General features: G+C 50.9%; 8 protein-coding genes across 8 annotated transcripts; 4 read left to right on the top strand and 4 right to left on the bottom strand.

Moving 5' to 3' along the window:
* Positions 1-1,512: 1,512 nt before the first annotated feature.
* An12g00790 (uncharacterized protein) lies at positions 1,513-3,900 on the bottom strand (the record flags this gene model as incomplete). The annotated part of the gene is made up of 6 exons (XM_001395131.3): positions 1,513-1,663; positions 1,901-2,049; positions 2,109-2,700; positions 2,757-3,495; positions 3,554-3,747; positions 3,836-3,900. 6 exons carry the CDS (start codon positions 3,898-3,900, stop codon positions 1,513-1,515), a joined length of 1,890 nt encoding a protein of 629 aa, XP_001395168.3.
* A 538-nt stretch (positions 3,901-4,438) lies between these two features.
* An12g00780 (uncharacterized protein) lies at positions 4,439-5,574 on the top strand (the record flags this gene model as incomplete). The annotated part of the gene is made up of 2 exons (XM_059750650.1): positions 4,439-4,695; positions 4,731-5,574. The coding sequence occupies 2 exons, from the start codon at positions 4,439-4,441 to the stop codon at positions 5,572-5,574; spliced, it is 1,101 nt and encodes a 366-aa protein (XP_059601767.1).
* Positions 5,575-6,179: 605 nt separating this feature from the next.
* Positions 6,180-7,436, bottom strand: An12g00770 (uncharacterized protein; the record flags this gene model as incomplete). The annotated part of the gene is made up of 1 exon (XM_001395129.3): positions 6,180-7,436. The coding sequence occupies one exon, from the start codon at positions 7,434-7,436 to the stop codon at positions 6,180-6,182; it is 1,257 nt and encodes a 418-aa protein (XP_001395166.1).
* A 1,107-nt stretch (positions 7,437-8,543) lies between these two features.
* An12g00760 (uncharacterized protein) lies at positions 8,544-10,271 on the top strand (the record flags this gene model as incomplete). Its single annotated transcript, XM_001395128.3, has 5 exons — positions 8,544-8,655; positions 8,719-8,802; positions 8,861-9,480; positions 9,533-9,971; positions 10,054-10,271. The coding sequence occupies 5 exons, from the start codon at positions 8,544-8,546 to the stop codon at positions 10,269-10,271; spliced, it is 1,473 nt and encodes a 490-aa protein (XP_001395165.1).
* Positions 10,272-10,713: 442 nt separating this feature from the next.
* Positions 10,714-13,051, bottom strand: An12g00750 (uncharacterized protein; the record flags this gene model as incomplete). Its single annotated transcript, XM_059750648.1, has 2 exons — positions 10,714-12,600; positions 12,653-13,051. The coding sequence occupies 2 exons, from the start codon at positions 13,049-13,051 to the stop codon at positions 10,714-10,716; spliced, it is 2,286 nt and encodes a 761-aa protein (XP_059601766.1).
* A 1,336-nt stretch (positions 13,052-14,387) lies between these two features.
* On the bottom strand, positions 14,388-14,637 carry An12g00740 (uncharacterized protein; the record flags this gene model as incomplete). The annotated part of the gene is made up of 2 exons (XM_001395127.3): positions 14,388-14,441; positions 14,518-14,637. 2 exons carry the CDS (start codon positions 14,635-14,637, stop codon positions 14,388-14,390), a joined length of 174 nt encoding a protein of 57 aa, XP_001395164.3.
* A 368-nt stretch (positions 14,638-15,005) lies between these two features.
* On the top strand, positions 15,006-17,353 carry An12g00730 (uncharacterized protein; the record flags this gene model as incomplete). The annotated part of the gene is made up of 11 exons (XM_001395125.3): positions 15,006-15,032; positions 15,080-15,134; positions 15,192-15,433; positions 15,489-15,595; positions 15,655-15,889; positions 15,937-16,030; positions 16,081-16,595; positions 16,649-16,933; positions 16,989-17,106; positions 17,167-17,211; positions 17,334-17,353. 11 exons carry the CDS (start codon positions 15,006-15,008, stop codon positions 17,351-17,353), a joined length of 1,743 nt encoding a protein of 580 aa, XP_001395162.3.
* A 389-nt stretch (positions 17,354-17,742) lies between these two features.
* Positions 17,743-21,575, top strand: An12g00720 (uncharacterized protein; the record flags this gene model as incomplete). Its single annotated transcript, XM_059750647.1, has 2 exons — positions 17,743-21,350; positions 21,413-21,575. 2 exons carry the CDS (start codon positions 17,743-17,745, stop codon positions 21,573-21,575), a joined length of 3,771 nt encoding a protein of 1,256 aa, XP_059601765.1.
* Positions 21,576-21,834: the final 259 nt, after the last annotated feature.

The raw sequence follows: 21,834 nt of genomic DNA, 5'->3' as shown, positions 1-21,834 counted from the left end.
TAAAGGAATAAAAAAAAAATGAAACAAACCCTGTACCCTGTTTACGCAATCATCGTAGATCCAATCTGATTTAAGGAAAACAAAAAAGAAGCAATCGGTTAGTTAAACTCTGACATGAGAGTGTTAACTGATCTGCAATGTTCTCAACTCTCTTACAAAAGTAACTTGTTGTCAGCCCGTGTCGGGAAATCCACCATCGGCCTATCTACTTGGCTGTAGTGCAAATCTCACCACCACACATACAGAGAACACAGTATTCAACATCCTACAGAAGCGTAGTACCTACAAAACAGCGACAATAGCATCACTACGAATATCTCAGTACCAAACGAGATACCAACCCTAATCCACATCCCCAATCAACCAATTAACAAGCAAATAATCCGGAAATGACTTCCACATTTCAATTGAACTAACCACTTTGTACTAGCTACAGCTCAGCCCAGCAGCGGGTACGTGAAATCCTCACTCACCAGCCACACTCTCACTCTCACCTTTTTGGTACAACCAATCATACCTAGCAAAAGAAGAAAAGAGTGGGCAGACCGCCCCCGATCCCTGCCCAGTGAAAAGTACCACAGCAGGAACGAACAAACGGCACGGACCCAGACTTGATGGATGAATGGATGAGCGGAGAAAACAAATTTCAGATGCGAATTTGCCACAATGCAATCTCACTGCGGATTGTGCTACTACCTATGGAGTAACACCTGACTAGGGGACAAACGGACAGACAGACAGACAGGCAGGCAGGCAGGCAGGCAGGCAGGCAAATTCCCTTTCATATCCGACTGGAGATCAAAGAGACACAGACTTACTTACAATCAATCAATACTTTACTAAAAACCATCGATTTATCTGCTATCTACTTCTCCATATGAGTTTCCCGAGAGAACTTGAATGCTAGCTAGCTAGCTATCTTAAACCGATGACGACGCAACGAGTTAAATCCACCACCCAACACGAAACTCAAATTAAGTTATCCTTTTGAGGTTTAATTCACGAGTGGCTGGGAACTGGGAACTGAGGCTGGGTCCTCCGGAACGAACAGTGGGGTAAAGCTAGAAGAACTTACTAAATACTAACTTACCACTTATGTCCGAGGTTTCGCCTACCGCGGAATTCCCTACTCTCTGGGTTTTCATGTGGAAAAGTATCCAGGTGGATTGGAAGGTGGCTGGGGGAATAAGAGAAAGAGATACAGAGTACCTTCGTGGTCAATATCTTATCTAAAAGTAGTACACTACAGTCAAACATGGATATAATCGGTCGGAAGAGTCGGAACTGATACTTTACGGAGTTGTTATAACTGCCTTCGGCTTATGTCTAACCTGGCAAGCAATATATATGGTGTGTGGTGGTGTGGCTGGATTGCGCGGAAAGAGGAAAGGAAGGCGTCGGGGATCGGGGATTACCCACACTATCTAAGTACGGAGTACTACCATTTAGTTTGCTGCTCTTGACTCTACAGGAACTGGTCACTGGAACGGATATCGGCTATCCGATTTGGATCTAGAGCCAGATCTGGATCCAGAAAAGGGCGGACTGCAATCTGATGTGGCTTTGCCGTAGTATCAAGCGAGGGGAGCGAGCAAGCATGTGGCGTGGCGGACTATTTTGGATCTCGGTCATCGCCGTCACCGTCTTCCTCTTAACTCCTAAGCTAGGGTAGGTTTAGTCTCTACGTTTGACTATTAAGTAATTAAATCTCATGAACGTTGTAGTATGCTGATATATAATCAATTCGGATGTCATCTCATGTCACTAGAAACACATGCATCGTAATCGCCGTAAAAAAACAAAGACATCAATTAAATCGCCGTGTCAATTCCGGTCCGCTTTTTCTTCATTTGCATTACTAGGAATGTGTGGGCTTTCATTTATATTGCTCGCTCCTCACCGTCCCAGGCGGATGACACCGGCCGCCATCAGCTTCTGGATCTTCATCCGCACCTGGGCGTTCTTCATGTGCTCCTGCAGAGCGGCAGGGTCGCTCTTGGCCTGTTGCAGAATGCTCTGCATGACAGGGTCTTGGAGGATGGACATGATCTATGTGGAGAGTTAGTCAAGAAAGCCTGGAAGCGCTTTAATTGGTAGTCATGACTTACCTCGGGGTCGTTCTGGATTCTCTCCATGGTCTGCTGCTCGGTCTCGCCGGCACGGGCGCTGAACTGAGCCTCCAGGCACTTCTGCTGCTGCTGGTCAATCTCACGAGCGTGGGTACCATCGTCGTGCTCGGACGCTTCCGTGCAGGCGTCAAGAGCCTTGTTGTACTCCTTCATGGCGATCAGGGCCTGGGCCTTGCGCATGTAGGCGCGGATGAACTTGGGGTCGCGCTTGGTGGCCTCGTCGCAGTCCTGAACAGCCTGAGGGAAGGCCATCAGCTTGATGAGGGCGGCAGCCCGGTTGGAGAAGCCGCGGGGGTCCTGGGGCGCCCGCTTGACCATCTCAGTGAAGGCCTCGACGGCACCAGGCCAGTCCGCCTCCTGGAACTTCTTCTGACCCAGTTCACGGGCCTTCTCGGCCTCGGCGGGGTCAACGTAGGCCTCCTTCTCGGCCTTGTCCTTGGCCTTCTCGGCGTTGCGCAGCTTAGTCAGGACGTCGGGTGTGCGGTGCTCAGTGAGCGACTTGTGGTAGTACTCGATGGCCTGGGTAAGGTCGCCCAGCTTCTCGTGTGCAGTACCGATTCTTCCGAAAGCCCTGCAGACAACTGAGTTAGTAACCAGATCGGTAAATCGCACCCACAGGTGTCTTACTTGGCAAGAGCCTTGAAGTCAGCACGGAGCTCACGGCCCTCCTCGATGGCCTTCTGGCAGGTCTCGATGGCTCCCTGAAGGTCACCCTTCTCGAACTTGGCAGCACCAAGGTTGTTGAGGTACGTAATGTCCTTGTGCAGCTCCCAGGCCTTGTTGTAGTGCTCGATAGCCTCATCGAACTGCTTCTTCTTGTAGAAGTCGTTACCAATCTTCTTCTCGGCGTCAGCAGCTTCCTGGGCCTTCTTCTTTGCGATCGCCTCCTCGTCCTCGGGCTCGGGCTCGGGAGCCGGTTCAGGTTTCTTCTTCTTCTCAGCAGCGGCAGGGCGAGCATCGGGCATGGGCACATCCTCCTCAGCCTCGGGGGCAGCACCCGCAGAGCTAGCGCCCTCCGGGGGAGCACCGAAGCTCATGTCAATACCCAGCAACACACTCATAACCTGCAGGAAGCGAGGGTCCTGAATCTCCTGACCAACGCTGTTCGGGTTCTGCTGAATGCGCTGGAGCTTGGCCATGAAGTCGGCGTCGGCCAAGAGCGGGGAGGTCTTGGGGTTGCTGGCCAGCTTCTGATACATCTGGGGGTCGTTGAAGATGCCACCGAGTCCTCCCATAGGGTCGCCAGTAACACCGTCGGCCGTAGCCTCGGCCTCAATAGCCCTCTTGACGGCATTGAAACCGGTCTTGGCCTGTTCGTTGGTAGGCTCGAGCTTGAGGGCCTCCTCGTACGCATCGTGGGCAGCCACTAAAAACCAATTAGTAACCTAGATCCGGTCTCACCACAACACACCTCTTCGACTTACAGAGGTCGCCGAGACCACGGTAAGCGGCGCCCTTGCGGAGCCATCCCTTCGACCAGTCCGCCTTCAGATCCGTAGCCTTGTTGGCATCCTCGAGAGCCTTCTCGTATTGGGATTGCGCAGAGTAGACAGCCGAGCGGTTGGAGTAGAGAATGTGGTTTGAGGGTTCAATTTCGATAGCTTGGGTGAACTTCTCACTATAGGCCAATCAGCTGCGGTTCATGGCAGAGATCCCTCCCAGACCTTTTTGCAAGCGGGGTAAACCGGGGGGAGAGAGATACATACACTGCAGTAGCATAGTCCTTTGCGGAGAAGGCCTTGTTGCCTTCAGCTTTCAAAGCGTCAGCCATGCTGTATAACTTCCAAGGGGTATCTGATGTAGAAGAAAGAGTTATGGAAGCGTGGTGGTGAGTTGGGGAATAAAGTGAGAGACGGGGGCAGCTGGACCGGGCAGATCAGTTTAAGCCGGAGCTTCTTCTCTTTTGCCGGGAGCTTCTCGAAATTTCCGAGAGACAGGGTTCCAGCCTGAGGCCACCATACAGCAGCTCATGAGGCAGTAAGGCAACACGGCAACAAGGCAGACACAGGCTGTCAAAGCTAGGACTGGCCCTAAACCCTTCCGGGCCAAAAGTGACTCCCCCGCTAAACCCAAAGAGAAAGAAAAGCCGCCAAAAACATCTATCTTCTTTTCGGCCTGCGAAACTCGATTCTCCCTCTCGACGACCGTCAACTTTGCGCCTGCTTTCCCTGCCAACTCCCCGGGCATCGCTTTGTCCCGGCTTCTGCAGCGACCGTCCGACCTGGGATGCATTCTTGATCATGCCCCTTCACGAGCCCGTCCGGTGATAGTTTCCTTTTAACGACTCCTCTACAATCGTCGTGGTGAAAATGGCCTCCGCGGGGGCGTCAGGCAGTTCGGTCAACGAACTGGCCTCTCGACTTTACGACGCCTGTCTTAACCAGTTCCCTTCCGATCATCTGTTCTATCAGCAAGATCTCCTGGGTCTGAACATTGTCCCCAAAAATGATCTCGCCCTTCTCTTGAACTGCACCCAGTCGCTCGTCGACCAGAAGCTCTTTCGGCTCCTCCAGGGCAAAAATGACCGCTTAGCCTGGAAGATTATTTCGCGCGATGATGCTGAAAAGTAGGATTATTCTTCTACCTATGAAATCAACATAGGAACTCTCACCCACTAACCCACCTGTTTAGACTTCGAGACCTAAGCCCCGACGAGAGTCTGGTCTACAATGTCATCCATTCGACAGGACGGTCCGGTATTTGGGTCCGCGCTATCGGCAACCGCACCAACCTTCACAAGTCCATACTCGATCGCTGCCTCAAGTCGCTGGAATCGAGAAGCTACATCAAGAGCGTCCACAATGTCAAATTCCCCAGCCGGAAGATGTACATGCTGGCGAACCTCGCCCCAAGTGAAGACGTGACTGGTGGAGCCTGGTTTACCGACGGAGTTTTGGACGAGAACTTCATCAACAGCGTCGCCGGCTTTATCGAATACTCCGTGAGCCGGAAGAGCTGGTACGAGGCCCCTTCCTCCTCGGACGGTCCTCGAAACAAGCGCATGAAGACCGCGGATGGAAGCCTAGCTGTCAAACAAGAGGGCGCTCCGAAGGAATACCTCCCCTTCCCAGCCGGGTATCAGGGCTACCCCACCATACCTATGCTGACAGCTGCCGTGAACGAGAGTGGCATCACACCGGTCCGTCTGGGCGAGGAGAGCATCACGCAGCTCCTGGAGATGCTCTGCTACGACAACAAGCTAGTATCTCTGAACAACGGCGAATTCTACAAATCCGTCAAGAACCCCGAACAAGTCAAGTCTCAACAAGCGCGCAAGCCCCGGACCGATGACGCAGGCATCGACGACAGGCTAGTCAAGAACGGCATGACCGAAGCGCCCTGCGGCAACTGTCCGGTTTTCAAGCTCTGCGCTCCCGGCGGGGCTGTCAGTCCCGAGAGTTGCGAATACTTTGACCCCTGGCTAGAAAAGGCCCTCGGATTCTGATTCTCTCTTATTATCTACCTCACATCATTTCTACCTCACATACTCGTTACACCTTATATCACACAATTCCTGTATACAATTAGCGCAGCATGCGCCAGATGATGTTTGTTTGCATAGCGATGGCGTTCACGTCTGATATTGGGATCGGCCATGGAACACGGTCTTCTTTTCTCAATGTGGGCAACTAAAAACAAAAGAATTTTCAAGGGCTTTTATTTTTTCTGGGAAAGAAAAAGGATGAAAAAGCGAAGGGCAGTGGTGGGAAGGGATTGGATGGATGGCGGTTTGACAATTGCCTGGTGCTACTTACTAGCTATCTACTACTACTAACTAGTATTTTGGCTTCGTGTTGGACTGTTTTCTCCTGGTGTAGTATATAGTATCGATTGTTCGGATGGGCTGCTGTAGTACATCACAATGAAACAAAGAACTATTACAATTACTGCCTATTAGTTGCTACTACTATTATAAGACTGTTTTGAAAGTCGAATGCGTCCTGAATTGACTGAAAAAGAAAAAAAATAAGCGCCGTCATAACATCCTATATGGTCATTATAATACACACAGACGGAGAAAAGAGAAAGAAGGGGGTATAACTATATAAACTAAGCCTGCAATTTCGCCGAACACTGTGGACAGAACCATTTTCCAACGGGTTCTCTCGTCAAGCCAACACACTTCCAATGGAACCATTCAAATTCGCAATTGTCGTTATCGCACGCAACCATGTCTCCATGGCTAACACTGCGACACGTACAATAAACCTTGGTATCTTCATTGCCTTCGTCTTCTTCCTCGTCCTCCATGTCTTCGTCTCTTCTACCCTCGTCGGCGTTCTCGGAATCCGAGATATCAGCGCTGCTGAGCATGGAGTCGTCCTCGTCTTCGTCTCCTCCAGCAGCGGATGGTGATTGTTTTGTCCCGCTGACTTTGAGACGACCGCTTGCGCTGGAGGACCGCTTCGTGTGCTTTCCGTTGAGCCCGGAGGCTTTGATCTTCTTGACTTGTTGGTGCGGGGCCACTTTCTTGGTTAAGGCCTTTTTGGTTGAGGCTGTTGAACGCGGACCTGCGCTGCCGGCTCGACTTGATGCGGGGGTTCCGGCTTTGGGTGTACCAGGACCGAGAGACGATTGTCGGAGGTTGGACGAGGCCGCAGGAAGTGTTCCCAGTGAAGCGTTGAGACGCCGGCGTTTGTTCTCCACTGCGCCGGCGGATGATTCTCGCTGTTGTCGTTGGAAGTGGATTGTTCCTGAGGGGGTTGCTGGCGCGGAGCTTCGCACAGCAGTCGGGGAGTTCAGGGCGAGTGCGGCGGCGTTTCGGCCCAGGGAATTCAGCTTCTGAGTGGCGCCTAATATGACATTGGCGTTTGCGGAGGCGCTATTGAGAGGAGACGGGAAGGAGGAATTTTCGACGGTGGAATCGGGGAAGAAGATCTTGGGAGGGTCGCGATATTGGTCTTTGTTGTTGAAAAGGGAGGGGATGGGAGGGTCGTTCGAGAGCATGCCGTTACTTTGCAGCTTGTGGATTGCGATATCCAGTTTCCTAATATGTCGGTCCAGCAACACACACGCTTTCTCGCTCAGTTGGATCTTTTCATCCTGTAGCTGCTGAGACTTGTCGAGGTTCTGTATTATGGCCTTGCCGTATTGTTCTTCCTTCGGGTTGGGCGTTAAGCTGCCGTTTAATCGGATGAATTTCTGGAGACTGGTGTCGCGGGAGTTGATGGTCGTGCGGCATTCTTGGATGATCTTGTCCTTGGCCTGAATTTCTTCCATCAGATGGTTGATTTCAGCTGGAAGGTTCGCCACATCGTGAACGAACAGTTCCAGAACCGCCGCGGGATCGTCCTGGGCCTGCGACATCTTGCGCGTTCTCTGGTCGTTGTTCCCGATATGAATCGGGCCTTGATGATACCGCTATCGGGCGGCCTTCGGGCTGCGACCGGATGCGTGTTGAACAACGGGTAGAATGCGATGCAGCCCGCTGCAGGCTACTCGGTAACTCAACGCGGTGTCGTCACGGATGGAATAAATGATGAGTATGTACAGGCTGAGGTGGTGGCGCTGTGAAGCATTGATCGGGGATAACAACGGGACGCCGAAGGGAGCGACAGGATTGCCGGATCTAGAATGTTCCGGCCCCGGAGTATCAGCCACAGAAAGAGGCAAGCCACAGATGGGCGATCCGAACTGTCAGACCCAAAAGACGTTAACTCTTGGCTGTCAAAGCTTTTGTAGTAGGTTAACTAAGATTTGGAATGCTTGAGTTTCGTTAACACAAGCAATAATGTAGCTGACGGGTTTTTTATCTTCATGTTCATCAAAGCCCAGCCATCTTCCAGCCACAGTCTCTATGCAAACGGGCGGGGTATTGCTGCCTTACAGCTCTGGCAGCCACTATGCTGTATAGTTTGTTCTCTGCTTCTGCCGGGAACTATGTCGCTCATAGCTTTGATTACTCTTCAAGTATACATATAATCTGTAGTTTGGAATGACTAACTCGCATTTTCATATTCATGCCATGTAGACTTGGCAAGATGGATGCATGTGCAATGCAGTCTAGGCCCAGACGGAGGGGTTCCCCGAGGGGTTCCTGCGACGATGGAAATGCGCATTACCAGCGCCACCCATGACATCCCTTTTCTAGAGTACTTCTTGCGTTAACTCCAAGACTGCCTGTTCAAGTAAACCCAATTAATTCGGAGATCACAATATAGAAAAAAAGATGTGGGACGGCGATTTGCTGATGACGAAAGCCAGCGTGCAAACAGTGCAAACGGCGTCAGGCAGTCGGTGATTCCCCCGCGCAGAGACGCAATGGGAGATTTCTCTTCTGAGTACTTTCCTCCGAATTCGTCTACCTGCTTCATCCTTATCTCGCACCTCTGGTCCCTGTCTTCAGGTCCCTCGTTTGGAATTCCTCTCTGCGCTCTATCCTTTGTTTTGCGGTGTGGTCCAAACTACCTCGTCATGGCTCAAAATAATACCCCTCCGCTCCCGGAGGGTATTTTCTCGTTGCTTGATACGGACCTGTATAAATTGACGATGCAATGCGCCGTCCTCAAGTACTTCCCAGATGTTTGTAAGGACTCGGTATAGCTCTCTCAAGTCTCGTGGTCCAGGCTAACGTTCCTCTCGAATGTAGATGTCACATATGGTTTCACAAATCGCACCCCGGATATGAAGTTAACGCGGGGTGCTTACAAATGGCTTTTGGCACAGTTGGATGGTATGTAAATCGATGGTGTGTCGGACGTCTGGAATAGTCTGACAATTAGCTTCATCAGCGCTTGCAAATATCCGAGTCACGAATGAAGAGATCGAGTTCCTCAAGAAATGGTGCCCGTACTTCAATCACGCTTACCTGGACTACCTGACCAACCTCAAGCTCAAGCCGTCAGAACAGATCGAGGTTCACTTCACTCCGGAGCAGGATACTGGCAGCGAAGATGATCTCGGCAACGTCAACTACGTCATCAAGGGTCTGTGGGTGGAAACGATCTTGTACGAGATCCCGCTGTTGGCTCTGACAAGTCAGGCCTACTTCATGTTCACCGATAAGGACTGGGACTACAGCTGTCAGGAGGACAAGGCATTCCGGAAAGGATGTGCCTTGTTGGAGAATGGTTGCATATTCTCGGAATTTGGCTCTCGAAGACGGCGCGATTACCACACCCACGATCTGGTCATGCAGGGATTAATGCAGGCCGCGGAAGAAGGAAAGAAGCAAGGATGGAAGGGAGTGTTTACCGGCACAAGTAACGTCCACTTTGCCATGAAGTATGGAGTGGCGCCTGTGGGCACTGTAGCCCATGAGTGGTACATGACTATTGCTGCCATCACGGACGACTACGAGAACGCGAACGAGATGGCCCTGCGCTACTGGCTTGGCTGCTTTGGTGAAGGAGTAAGTCCGCAGACCCTTGATCGTCCTGACCCTAGTAACTAACGCACATCAGGTCCTGGGTGTTGCACTAACTGACACGTTTGGCACGCCTGCTTTCCTCGACGCGTTCCGCAAACCCATTCCTGCTTTCACCAGTGCAGGTGTTGGCGCAGTCTCTACCACCGCCTCCGGACCCGGCACCACGACAGAATCAGCAGTACAGAGCGAGGCTACTACCAAACCCCCAATCGCGGCTCCTTTAGTCAACGATGCTCAAGGCGAGCACGCCAACAAGACCTACGCCCAGGTCTACACCGGTGTCCGCCAGGATTCTGGCGACCCCACGTACTTTGTGAAGATGGTGCGGGACTTCTACGACAGAGAGGGAGTCAAGGATCCGAAGACTATTGTCTTCTCCGACTCGTTAGACATCGAGCACTGTCTTGAATACAAGGTGATTGCCGAGGAAGCCGGCTTCAAACCTGTCTTCGGTGTCGGAACTTTCTTCACTAGTACGTTTTACCCACATACCTGAACTATATGGGATTCTATCCCAGTGCCTTCAATAAGCCAAGTCTAACATTATCCTCGCAGACGACTTCACGAACAAATCCGACGGCGCGAAATCCAAGCCGCTCAACATCGTCATCAAGATTGCCACCGCTAACGGCCGCCCAGCCGTCAAGCTCAGCGACAACATGGGCAAGAACACCGGTGACAAGGAGACCGTACAAAGTGTCAAAAAGAAGCTTGGCTACGTCGAGCATCAATGGGAAGAGGGCGATGAGAGCAACCGCTGGGCTCGCAAGTAGTGCGAGCCATCCATCAAACATATTCACTGATCTCATAACTATAGTCGGTTAAGACGCAGTCATTTAGATTCAGTTTCAACGATTTACGGATCGCATATTTGGTGGCTAATGTACAGGGCGAGCGACGAGTCTTTTCTTTTTCTTTCAGTCATGTTGAGCATCATTTTATATAGTAGTTAGTTATTCGGAGTACTAGTACTACCTAGACTACATAAGAATTAAGGGTTAAAATTTTCTGCAATACTATTTGTGTTGAATAGAATGGTGTTTCGAAAACCTCATTACTACCACTTGTATTGGGGAACAGTGCTCTATTTACAGGGTGCTGCCAGTGTCTGTACTAAGCACCACTTCCGAAATATATATATGTATATATTTACACGAACTAAAGAACATCACACCACACACAAGAACAACCACTTCAGCTCCCTCTCACAACAACCTAAAAAATCTCCTCGTCAGAAGGAACAAACCCCAAATCTCTATCTAAATCCCCTGTAATATCTCCAGTCACATGACTCATGGACCTCTGCCCCGGGGTACTCTCAACATTAGGAGTCGGAGCAAACGGCGAGAACAGATCATTATTATTGGTCAATGCATCCTCCGGACCCGGTCCGGTCCATCTAAGCAGCTCACTAGCCCAATCTATGTCGAGGTCTGGGGAGGCGTCGGGGTTGGAAGTAGAGGCGGGGTTGGGGTTGGTGGATGGTGGGTTTTGGGGCGGGAAGTCGGCGGCAAAGGAGTCGAGGTCGAGGTCAAAGTCAAAGGGGAACTGGTCGGAGCCTTGGTCGAAGGTGGGATTGGGTTGTGTTTGGGTGTTTCGGGGGGAGATGGTGGGGTTGTTGTCGTTCAGAAAGTTGGATATGGGGTCGTCGTCGAAGTCGTTGGGTGGGGTGGGTTCGGCTTGTTTGGGGAGGGGGTTGGTGAGATTGTTTGTGTTGTTGGTGGTGCTGGTGGTGTTGAAGATGGGGGGTGGGTTAATTGTGCTGGAGTGTCTTTTGGTTGGTGTGCGTTGTTGTTGTTGTTGTTGTTGTTGCTTAGTTGGACCAGCTGAATGTTGAGGTTCGGATTGCTTGTGGTTGTTGGTTGGGTCGGGCTCGTCTTGGGGAGGGGTCCAGTGGTTGGAGGTTCGGTCTTCTGCTGATGCTATGGTGTGTGGGTTTGAGATGGTGCTTTGTTTTCGTGCGTGTTCTTGTGATTGGCCCTGCGACATAGAACCGGAGTTGTTGGTGTATTGCATGATTCGGAGGAAGGTGTTTGCACTATCGGACTGTAGCTTAACTGCCGCTTCGATGTTCGCGACCTCCATGTCTGCTGCAGGATAGATGTCTCTAAGGCCCTGAAGCACTTGTATGCAGCGTTGAAAGTTGTAGATGCTGGATTCTCGGGTGGCGGGATTGCCAGATGAGGAGTTTGTCAGATGGGCCACAGCGGCTGGGATGATAACCGTTACACCGGATTGTGGGAGAAATCGCGTGAGGTTGAGCTGATTGAGACCTTGGATGATATGGGTGATACCAACGGCGGCGTCATGCATCTTCGTTTGCGCAGCTTGAATCAACTCCCTGCGTGATTTTGACTGATCCTTGTTGGGCGTGAAGGCCCAGGGACGATGCAGTGCGCTTGTGGTAGCATGATACAGCATTCGTACCATGGCACCGTGGAGCAGAAGGACGTCTTCTCCGTCATGGAAGTTTGTTCTTGACGCAGGAATGAATTGGGCGTCTTTGGGTAGTGCGCTCAGCCAGGACTCTAACCGCTGGCTGCACCGGGCCAATTCGGATTCCGATGCCTGCCGAGGGACTAGGCTAATGGTAGTTCGTGTCGTCACACCGAACTGACATTGTGATGGCGTATACTGGGCGAACAAAACCCGTCCGATGCACTGGCATAATTTGGCCTTTTCGATAAACATAGTCGCCAGGCGTTTTTGGTGAGTAACATCCTCCAGCTGACGACAACGAAACATCTCAATCACGCTAGGGTGGAACGACTCGAAGTCAAAGTCTTCCAGCTTCAACATGGGGACATTGCTTGTCCCTTCGTTTACCTGCGTCGGGCGTCTTAGCCCCATCGCAATAAGACGGTCTCGCGAGTATAAGCTCCACCATATTCGGGTCCTCAGCCTCTTAATCCTTGGATCCATGTTGGTCGACGACGAAGGGTCTCTGTTTAACCCGATCGAATGTGCATGTATATTGCAGACACCAATCCAGTCCCAGATATCTCTTTGCGGATTATTTTGATGATCAGACCAATAAGTCATAAGTAGTAGAGTCTGCAGTATAACTATTCGATCATCTTCGCAGTCAAGTGAGTAGAGGAGCTATATTGACTGGTTAGCTAAGTACACGGATGAATTATCAAGCGAGACATACCCTTAACCGCGTAAAAAACACGTTACGGGCAATTTTCCGAGTAGCATACCCAGCGGCCTGTAAATGATGCAGATCGATGAAGGCTGTCGCCACGAACATCACTGCTTGAAACAGCAGGAGACTAATGTTACCATTGGGGTCATTTTCCGCAACGCATCGGAGAAATTCCTGTAGGTTCAACACCGGCATAAAGCTATGCACCCATTTGATATAGCATCGCAGTAGCTCATTCCGCAGACCACTCTCTGGGATCGACAAAGCCCCCCGGAATCGCAGAAACTCTAGGTCTTCCGGTGGGATGCGAGAAGGGAGAGGCTTCAGAAAGCGCGGCTCATCGTCGAGGAGAGCAATAAGAGGGTCAAAGTCAGGGTCGATGAGATCACGCACAGTCGAGACCATGTTTTCTAGTGGCAGTGAAGTCCGTACCCCACGATTTCCCAGAGCCCGCCAACTCCGAGAGGGTCTGGAGTCTTGCAACCAAGGTGCATGAGCATTATGGCTCAGGCTGTTACTTCTCTTCGCCACTGGTCTATCGTCGCCCAAGTCCGCACTTGACGGCTTGCGTTTGGCGGTCAACATACTAGAGAATAAGCAAAGCCAACGGCATTTGCAGCTGCGCAGAAGATCACATTCAGCATAAGAGGGTCGGAATTTAGCAGTTGCCTATCGTTGCCGCGCCCTGCCGTCTGGGGTTGGTTGGTAATAGACACCCATGGACTATCTCCTCCCCGACACTAGAGAAGGCGGTGTTCGGGACCCGGCCGGATGTGGGGGCTTTTGCGGGCTTCCCCGCCAATTTGATGAGAGAAATACAGCCGCTTAAATAAGCGCTTGTATAAGAGAGAGTTTATTCGCTGATACGCTGGGGTTGTTGGTTTCTTAAGTGGAGCGGTGTTGAATGGAAAATATTCGCTGTCCAGAACTTCGTTCTAGTGCCGCGGCGGTCACGATGCGATCTTGCTGCCTCAGGCAGATGGCCACTCACTGGTGTCGTTCCTCTTAAGTATATTCAACAGGGCGACTATTAGGCTTCTCTTTATCCTTTCATAGCATTGCACTCTGCACAGGAGAGGAGCTCACCTCGCTGGCGAAATGTTGCCGGACATCCCATCAATTGATGGACTTGACTGAAAAAACACATCTTTGTTTGAGTATTCGTGCTCGTTATACAGTGCAGTTGCACTCATGTGCCAAGTAATTCATTTGAAAGCCATAACTTTACGCTGTAACCACTACTACTGACCGTTTGATCGGCACCCATGTCCCGATTCGCAGACGTATCCGTCTACAAGGGCCAGAGTTACCTGACCAGCGATAAGACATGAAGAGATAAGGCAACTACAGAGCAGAAGCCCTAGAAAGCATATGCAATTATGCGGAGGAGAGACCGGGAAGTGTTCCGGAGATCATATCTATTCCAACGCCACATAATGTTGGTCCTTCACGGACCCGGATGACAAGCCTAGCCACATAACGTTGAAGCCCATATATGCCCATGAAGCACACAGTATAATACACGTATTCATTAGAATCGAATTTAGAGGAAGAAGGATGAAAAAATGTCCGCGTATCGTAATCGGCATCGACAACACTTCGAGACAGCCGACAATTTCATATCACAGTGACATGCGAACGAACGGGTGAGAATCCGTTTACATACTTCTTCCGTCAGTAATTATTTTTATAATGCCGAAATTTATTGCAGTGACTGCGATGGATGGGATCGTGTCTCAACTTACGGAGGAAGGAGGAGCTCGCTGAGGCTGCTGTAGAGGAAAGCGACGCCGGCCTGTAGACACATTCATATTAGATCATCCCTGACATTTCATGGTCTGTACAGATCGCCCAAGAATCGTAGGACTTACGCCGAAGACCAGAACGCTTCTCACAATGGTGGCATTCTCGGGGTGGGTGACTTCGTCATAGGCAGTGCTGAAGAAGCTCTTCTGCTGACGGCCAGAGACGACACGCTGTCTGGGAACCATTTTGTAAATGTATTATATGTATAGGATAGGCAATGTCCTTGAGATGCAAAAGTGTGTTGGCAGCAAGAATGACGATGTTCGATGGCAGGGTGAGGCCGGGAATGATGAGAACTCCGAGAAATCTTTCGGTCCTTGGCGGCTGCACTTTTAGCTTATCACGGTTCCCGTATCTTCTTCGGACCTGGTGCGCGACCAAATGATCGAGGAGAAGTCCGCAAAAAGGGATCTATAACAATCAATTCATAGGCGTAATTCTCTTCTCCAGAGTCGCCTTTTTCTGCTCTGTTGATTCTTATTCAAATCTGTGTTGGTGGTTGGGTCTGAAGTGCTTCTTCCGGTCTGCCTCTCAAGCTGCGCAAGCCGCAACCATGACGAGCATCGATGAGCTCTTCAAAGTAAGCTATCTATGAAGTGACCTATCCTAATGACGCTGACGAGTTAGAAACCCTCTTCGGCAGCAAGTGCCAAGCGCAAACTAGATTCCGCGAAAGACCCGAGTGCGTTCCTCCCCTTTACATTCCTTTCAACTTGACGGCGGCTGACTTGCGACCAAGACGAGCTCTACAAAGCGGCTAAACTAGATGTGGATGGTGATGTGAAATCAAAAGGAAAGGCGCCTATGGTAGAGGATGAAGGCGAGGAGGATGATGGCTACGCGGGTCCTGAATTACCTCCCGATTTCGACGCCGAGGATATCCCTGATGACGAAGAAGGACGCTTCTTCGGCGGCGGCATGGAGCGTCAAACGGCGGAGGCTATGCAATATATTGATCAGCATGAGGAAGCAGATGTTGCGGTAAGGAAATCATACTCGTTGTGCTTCATGGCATCATTTGCTGAAGTAGCTTTAGCCGGAGAAGTTCGACGTTACCTGGTTGCGACGATTCGCCCTCAACTTCGAAAAGAAGATTTCAAAGAACGCCGAACTCCGCGGCAAGTTTGAAAACGACCCTCAAAAGTAAGTGTTGTGAAAGCAACCCAGATTATTTTATTGAACCAATATGCTGATATGCCTAGATTCATGGCTTCGGAAGCAGATCTCGATACCGAAATCAAGAGCCTCTCTATACTCTCCGAGAATCCATATTTATATAGCGAATTTGCAAAGCTGGGCTGCGTCGGCTCGCTTATGTCTCTGCTATCGCATGAGAATGCCGATATTGCAATTGATGTGATTCAAATCATTGGCGAGTTGACGGACGAAGATGTGGAGGCCGAACAAGATCAATGGGACAGTCTGGTGAACGCAATGGTATATCTGCCTCCAAATTGTTATTGAACGAATACTTACTAGTGTAGTTGGATGCCGAACTTATCGAGCTCTTGGCGCAAAACCTTTCGCGACTCGACGAAGAATCCGAGGTCGACAGGGCAGGCGTGTACTACGTACTAAGTGAGTCATCCCAGACAAGGCACGCGATAGGTATACTGACTCCTTTGGAGACGTTTTGGAAAATATCGCATCACAGACGTCTATCGCAGAGAAGATTGGGCAAGACCCCAACCTGTTACCCTGGCTTATCGCTCGTATACAAAAGAAGGAGAGACCAGTGTCCCAAAATCAACAATATGCAGCAGAGATACTCGCCATTCTACTACAATCCACTCCTAAGAACAGAGAGAAGGTCGTTAGCCTGGATGGCGTTGAAGCTCTCCTGCAATTGCTCAGTGCATACCGCAAGCGTGATCCCGAGAAAGATTCTGACGAAGAAGAATATGTGGAAAACTTGTTCGGCAGCTTGAACTACATCGTGAATGAGGACTACGGCAAGGATAAGTTTCTGGAAGCTGAGGGTGTGGAGCTTGCGCAAATCATGTTGAAGGAGGGTAAGTTCAGCAAGCAACGGGCTTTACGACTCCTGGACCATGCCTTAGGAGGCATGGCAGGCGCTCCTGCATGTGAACGATTTGTGGAAGCAGCATGCTTGAGTACAGTATTCGGAATGTTCAAGAAGAAGGTATGTACTCAGAGTATTTAAAAAATTCACGGGCTGGCGTTAATTTCCTATAGCAAGACAATGAGACGACGGAGCATCTACTGGGCATTTTCGCTTCGCTGCTGCGTTTACTTCCGGGCGGTTCTGCACCCCGGATCCGTACACTGGCTAAATTCATGGAGAAGGACTATGAGAAGATCGAAAAGCTCATAAAGTTGCGGCGGGATTACGTCCAGAGAGTGACACCGGTCGAGCAAGCTATCGAGAAAGAACGAAAGAACTTCACGGAAGAGGAGCAAGAGATTATGGCGGCCGAGTGGCTGTCCAGGCGATTTGATGCCGGTCTTTTCTCTTTACAGGTTTGCTCCTCCGGCATACCCCGTGGCTGCAGTATGTACTAACAGTTGCCTAAAGCTTATCGATGTTATTTTGGCCTGGTTGGTGGCCGAAGATGACGGAGCGAAACAGAAGATTGTGTCCCTTCTGGCTGACCGCGACGAAGATCTGTCACTGATTCGACGAACCTTACAGGGTAAGTACCAAGCACCTAAGGGTTTTCACCTTTTGAATCCCATGCTAATTGAATGAACAGAGCAAGTGGAGGGGCTCTCCGAGGATGACCCCGGCGAGAAGGATAGTAAGGAGATGCTGGAGACGCTTCTGCAGTTCCTGTAATTTATCATGTATAATAATATATACTCAGCCAATGCTCTGCATATTTCGGCCACTGATACGTTTCGTAAATCATTACAGTCGTAGTTAATGTGAGTGAGAAGTGAAGCTATCATCATTTGTTAATGGAATATATATCACGTGATCTACAAATCTGGATTAGCTCGCAACTTAGCGCCAGAAGGCGGTCGAGGCTAGTGGCGGCTCTTTCCCAAGGCAAGATCCATCAGCGCCCGGAGAGAGTCGAAGCACCCCAGCTGCTCCCTTCACCAGCATCACCGGTGGCCTGGGATCTCTCTTTCTTCCATCCATCTGAGGCTTCCGGCTTAGTGGCCTCACCTGTTTCATTCACGACGATTGCTTCGGTGCATTCAACTTACGCCAGTCGTCCAACCACCTCGAGTGGGATCTTTTCCGCCGAGCGCGTCGCGCCCTTTGCGCTCATTGTCCTATCGACTGCGGTTTTTCATTGCGTTTACGACCCATATCCGCCAAGATGGCCGACTACGAAGATGCTTACGAGGATGAGTACTACGATGATATGGACGAGGGCATCACCTCGGAGGATTGCTGGACGGTCATTTCGTCTTTCTTCGACACCAAGGGTCTAGTGTCACAACAACTGGACTCTTTCGATGAATTTATCTCGTCGACAATGCAAGAGCTGGTGGAGGAACAAGGCCAAGTAACACTCGACCAGACTCTCCCTCCCTCCGAAGATGAAGTCGATCCCGTGGTTGTCCGCCGATACGAGCTGAAGTTTGGAACCGTCATGCTCTCTCGACCGTCCGTTACTGAGGGTGATGGTGCGACCACTATCATGTTGCCCCAGGAGGCTCGCCTGCGTAATCTTACATACGCTAGTCCCCTCTATCTCGGTGTTACGAAGAAGATTATGGAAGGTCGCGAACGTCTGGTCGCCGACCGAGATGATGATGATATGGCCGAATCGACTGAGGATAAAAAAGCTCACGGGACTTACCTGCAGTGGGAGCAGAAGGAGCTCCCTGCTGACCAGGCTAAGGAGGAGACCGTTTTTATTGGAAAGATGCCAATCATGCTCAAGTCCAAGTACTGTATCCTCAAGGACTTGAGCGAGCAAGCTCTTTACAACTGGAACGAGTGCCCTTACGACTCTGGTGGTTATTTCATCATTAACGGAAGTGAAAAGGTGTTGATCGCCCAAGAGCGCAGTGCTGGAAACACGGTTCAAGTCTTCAAGAAGGCACCACCTAGTCCCACGCCCTATGTCGCGGAAATTCGGAGTGCCGTCGAGAAGGGATCAAGACTCCTTTCTCAGTTGTCCCTGAAGCTGTTTGCCAAGGGTGACAGTGCCAAGGGTGGATTTGGTCCTACGATTCGGTCGACTTTGCCTTACGTGAAGACCGACATTCCCATCGTCGTTGTGTTCAGAGCCCTTGGTGTGGTTTCTGATGAGGATATTCTGAACCACATTTGCTACGACCGGAATGACACGCCGATGTTGGAGATGCTGAAGCCTTGTATTGAGGAAGGTTTCGTTATTCAGGACCGTGAGGTGGCGCTGGATTTCATTGCCAAGCGTGGATCGTCTCAGTCTAGTATGAACCACGAGCGTCGTGTCAGATACGCACGCGAAATCATGCAGAAGGAGTTCCTTCCCCACATCTCTCAGAGCGAAGGTAGCGAAACCCGCAAAGCCTTCTTCCTGGGTTACATGGTACATAGGCTCCTGCAGTGTGCTTTGGGCCGTCGGGATGTCGATGATCGTGACCACTTCGGTAAGAAGCGTCTCGACTTGGCTGGTCCTCTTCTTGCAAATCTTTTCCGAGTTCTGTTCACTCGTGTCACTCGTGACCTTCAGCGGTACGTGCAGAGATGCGTGGAGACGAACAGGGAGATTTACTTGAACATTGGTATCAAGGCCAGCACCTTGACAGGAGGTCTGAAGTACGCTCTTGCCACGGGTAACTGGGGAGAGCAGAAGAAGGCAGCCAGCGCCAAGGCTGGTGTATCTCAAGTGCTCAGTCGTTACACCTATGCCTCTACGTTGTCCCACCTTCGTCGTACCAATACACCAATTGGCCGTGACGGTAAGATCGCCAAACCTCGTCAGCTCCACAACACCCATTGGGGTCTTGTCTGTCCAGCTGAAACCCCTGAGGGTCAAGCTTGTGGTCTGGTCAAGAACTTGGCGCTCATGTGCTACATCACTGTTGGTACGCCTAGTGAGCCCATTATTGATTTCATGATTCAACGCAACATGGAAGTGCTTGAAGAGTTTGAGCCGCAGGTGACGCCAAATGCGACTAAGGTGTTTGTCAACGGTGTCTGGGTGGGTATTCATAGAGATCCCGCGCACCTGGTGAACACCATGCTCTCCCTCCGTCGCCGGAACATGATCTCGCACGAGGTCAGTTTGATTCGCGATATTCGTGAGCGAGAGTTCAAGATCTTTACCGATGCTGGACGTGTGTGTCGACCACTGTTCGTCGTCGACAATGATCCCAAGAGCGAGAACTGCGGCTCGCTGGTACTGAATAAGGAACACATCCGCAAACTGGAGCAAGACAAGGATTTGCCCCCCGATCTGGATCCAGAAGATCGCAGGGAGCGCTACTTCGGTTGGGATGGTTTGGTGAAGTCTGGTGTCGTCGAGTACGTCGACGCCGAGGAGGAGGAGACGATCATGATCGTGATGACACCGGAGGATCTGGAGATCTCGAAGCAACTTCAGGCCGGTTATGCCCTTCCCGAAGAAGAGCTGCACGATCCCAACAAGCGTGTCCGTTCCATTCTGAGTCAAAAGGCGCACACCTGGACACACTGCGAGATTCACCCCAGTATGATCCTGGGTGTCTGCGCCAGTATCATTCCTTTCCCCGACCACAACCAGTCTCCTCGTAACACCTACCAGTCTGCCATGGGTAAACAAGCTATGGGTGTGTTCCTGACGAACTTTGACCAGCGCATGGAAACCATGGCCAACATTCTGTATTACCCGCAGAAGCCTCTGGCGACAACACGGTCTATGGAATTCTTGCGGTTCCGTGAGCTTCCTGCCGGCCAGAACGCCATTGTTGCTATTGCCTGTTATTCCGGTTACAACCAGGAAGATTCGGTTATTATGAACCAGAGCAGCATTGACCGTGGTCTTTTCCGCAGTCTGTTCTACCGTACATACACCGACAGCGAGAAGATGGTCGGACTCACAGTCGTTGAACGCTTCGAGAAGCCTATGAGATCGGACACGATCGGTATGAGAAAGGGTACCTACGACAAGCTTGACGAGGACGGTATCATTGCTCCTGGTGTTCGTGTATCCGGTGAGGATATCATCATCGGTAAGACGGCGCCATTGGCACCCGAAGCGGAGGAACTTGGTCAACGTACCAAGGCCCACACCAAGCTGGATGTGTCGACTCCTCTCAGAAGTACGGAGAACGGTATCGTGGACCAGGTCTTGGTGTCTACGAGCAACGATGACCTGAAGTTTGTGAAGGTGCGCATGAGGACGACCAAGATTCCCCAGATTGGAGACAAGTTCGCTTCGCGTCACGGACAGAAGGGTACCATCGGTATCACATACCGTCAGGAAGACATGCCTTTCACTCGGGAGGGTGTGTGCCCCGACTTGATCATCAACCCTCACGCCATTCCGTCCCGTATGACAATCGCGCACTTGATCGAGTGTCAACTCAGTAAAGTGTCATCGCTGCGTGGATTTGAGGGAGATGCGACGCCATTCACTGACGTTACGGTCGACTCGATCTCTCGTCTCCTGCGGGAGCACGGATACCAGTCCCGTGGCTTTGAGGTGATGTACAACGGACACACTGGACGCAAGCTGGTTGCGCAGGTCTTCCTGGGACCGACGTACTACCAGCGTCTGCGCCACATGGTCGACGATAAGATCCACGCCCGTGCGCGTGGACCGACTCAGATCTTGACGCGACAGCCGGTGGAAGGTCGTGCTCGTGACGGTGGTCTCCGATTCGGAGAGATGGAACGCGATTGTATGATTGCGCACGGAGCCAGCGCTTTCCTGAAGGAGCGGTTGTTCGACGTGTCCGATCCTTTCCGGGTGCACATCTGCGACGACTGTGGCTTGATGACCCCTGTTGCGTAAGTGGAGAGATAACCTTGATTTTGTCTATCAAAATGAGCTAACGATGATGGAACCACAGGAAACTCAAGAAGGGACTCTTCGAGTGTCGACTGTGTAACAACAAGCACCGAATCTCCCAGGTGCATATCCCGTATGCAGCCAAGCTTCTGTTCCAAGAGCTGGCCTCGATGAACATTGCCGCTCGCATGTTTACCAACCGGTCTGGCGTGTCCGTGCGGTGAGGGGGGAGGAAGGATGACTATCTGTGTACATCACATTCTTCTCTTTCGTGGTATCTCTTCCGTCTTCTGGTGTTTCTATGCCTTTTTCTTTCCCCCTCTCCGATTCCTTTCCCCTGTTTTCTTTCCTAATAATTCTCCACCCCCCAAAACGTGTGATATCAACCGAAGACCAGATCGATTCGGCATTTTCCGGCGTACAGAGGACCAGAGGTTTATGATTTTGATTCGAGCTTCTATATATTGTTATTACTTTTTCTTG

This window comes from Aspergillus niger (assembly GCF_000002855.4).
Source record: "Aspergillus niger supercontig An12".
Classification (NCBI taxonomy): domain Eukaryota; kingdom Fungi; phylum Ascomycota; class Eurotiomycetes; order Eurotiales; family Aspergillaceae; genus Aspergillus; species Aspergillus niger.
The sequence above is the reverse complement of the archived record's forward strand: the minus strand, read 5'-3'. Positions and strand labels throughout refer to the sequence as shown.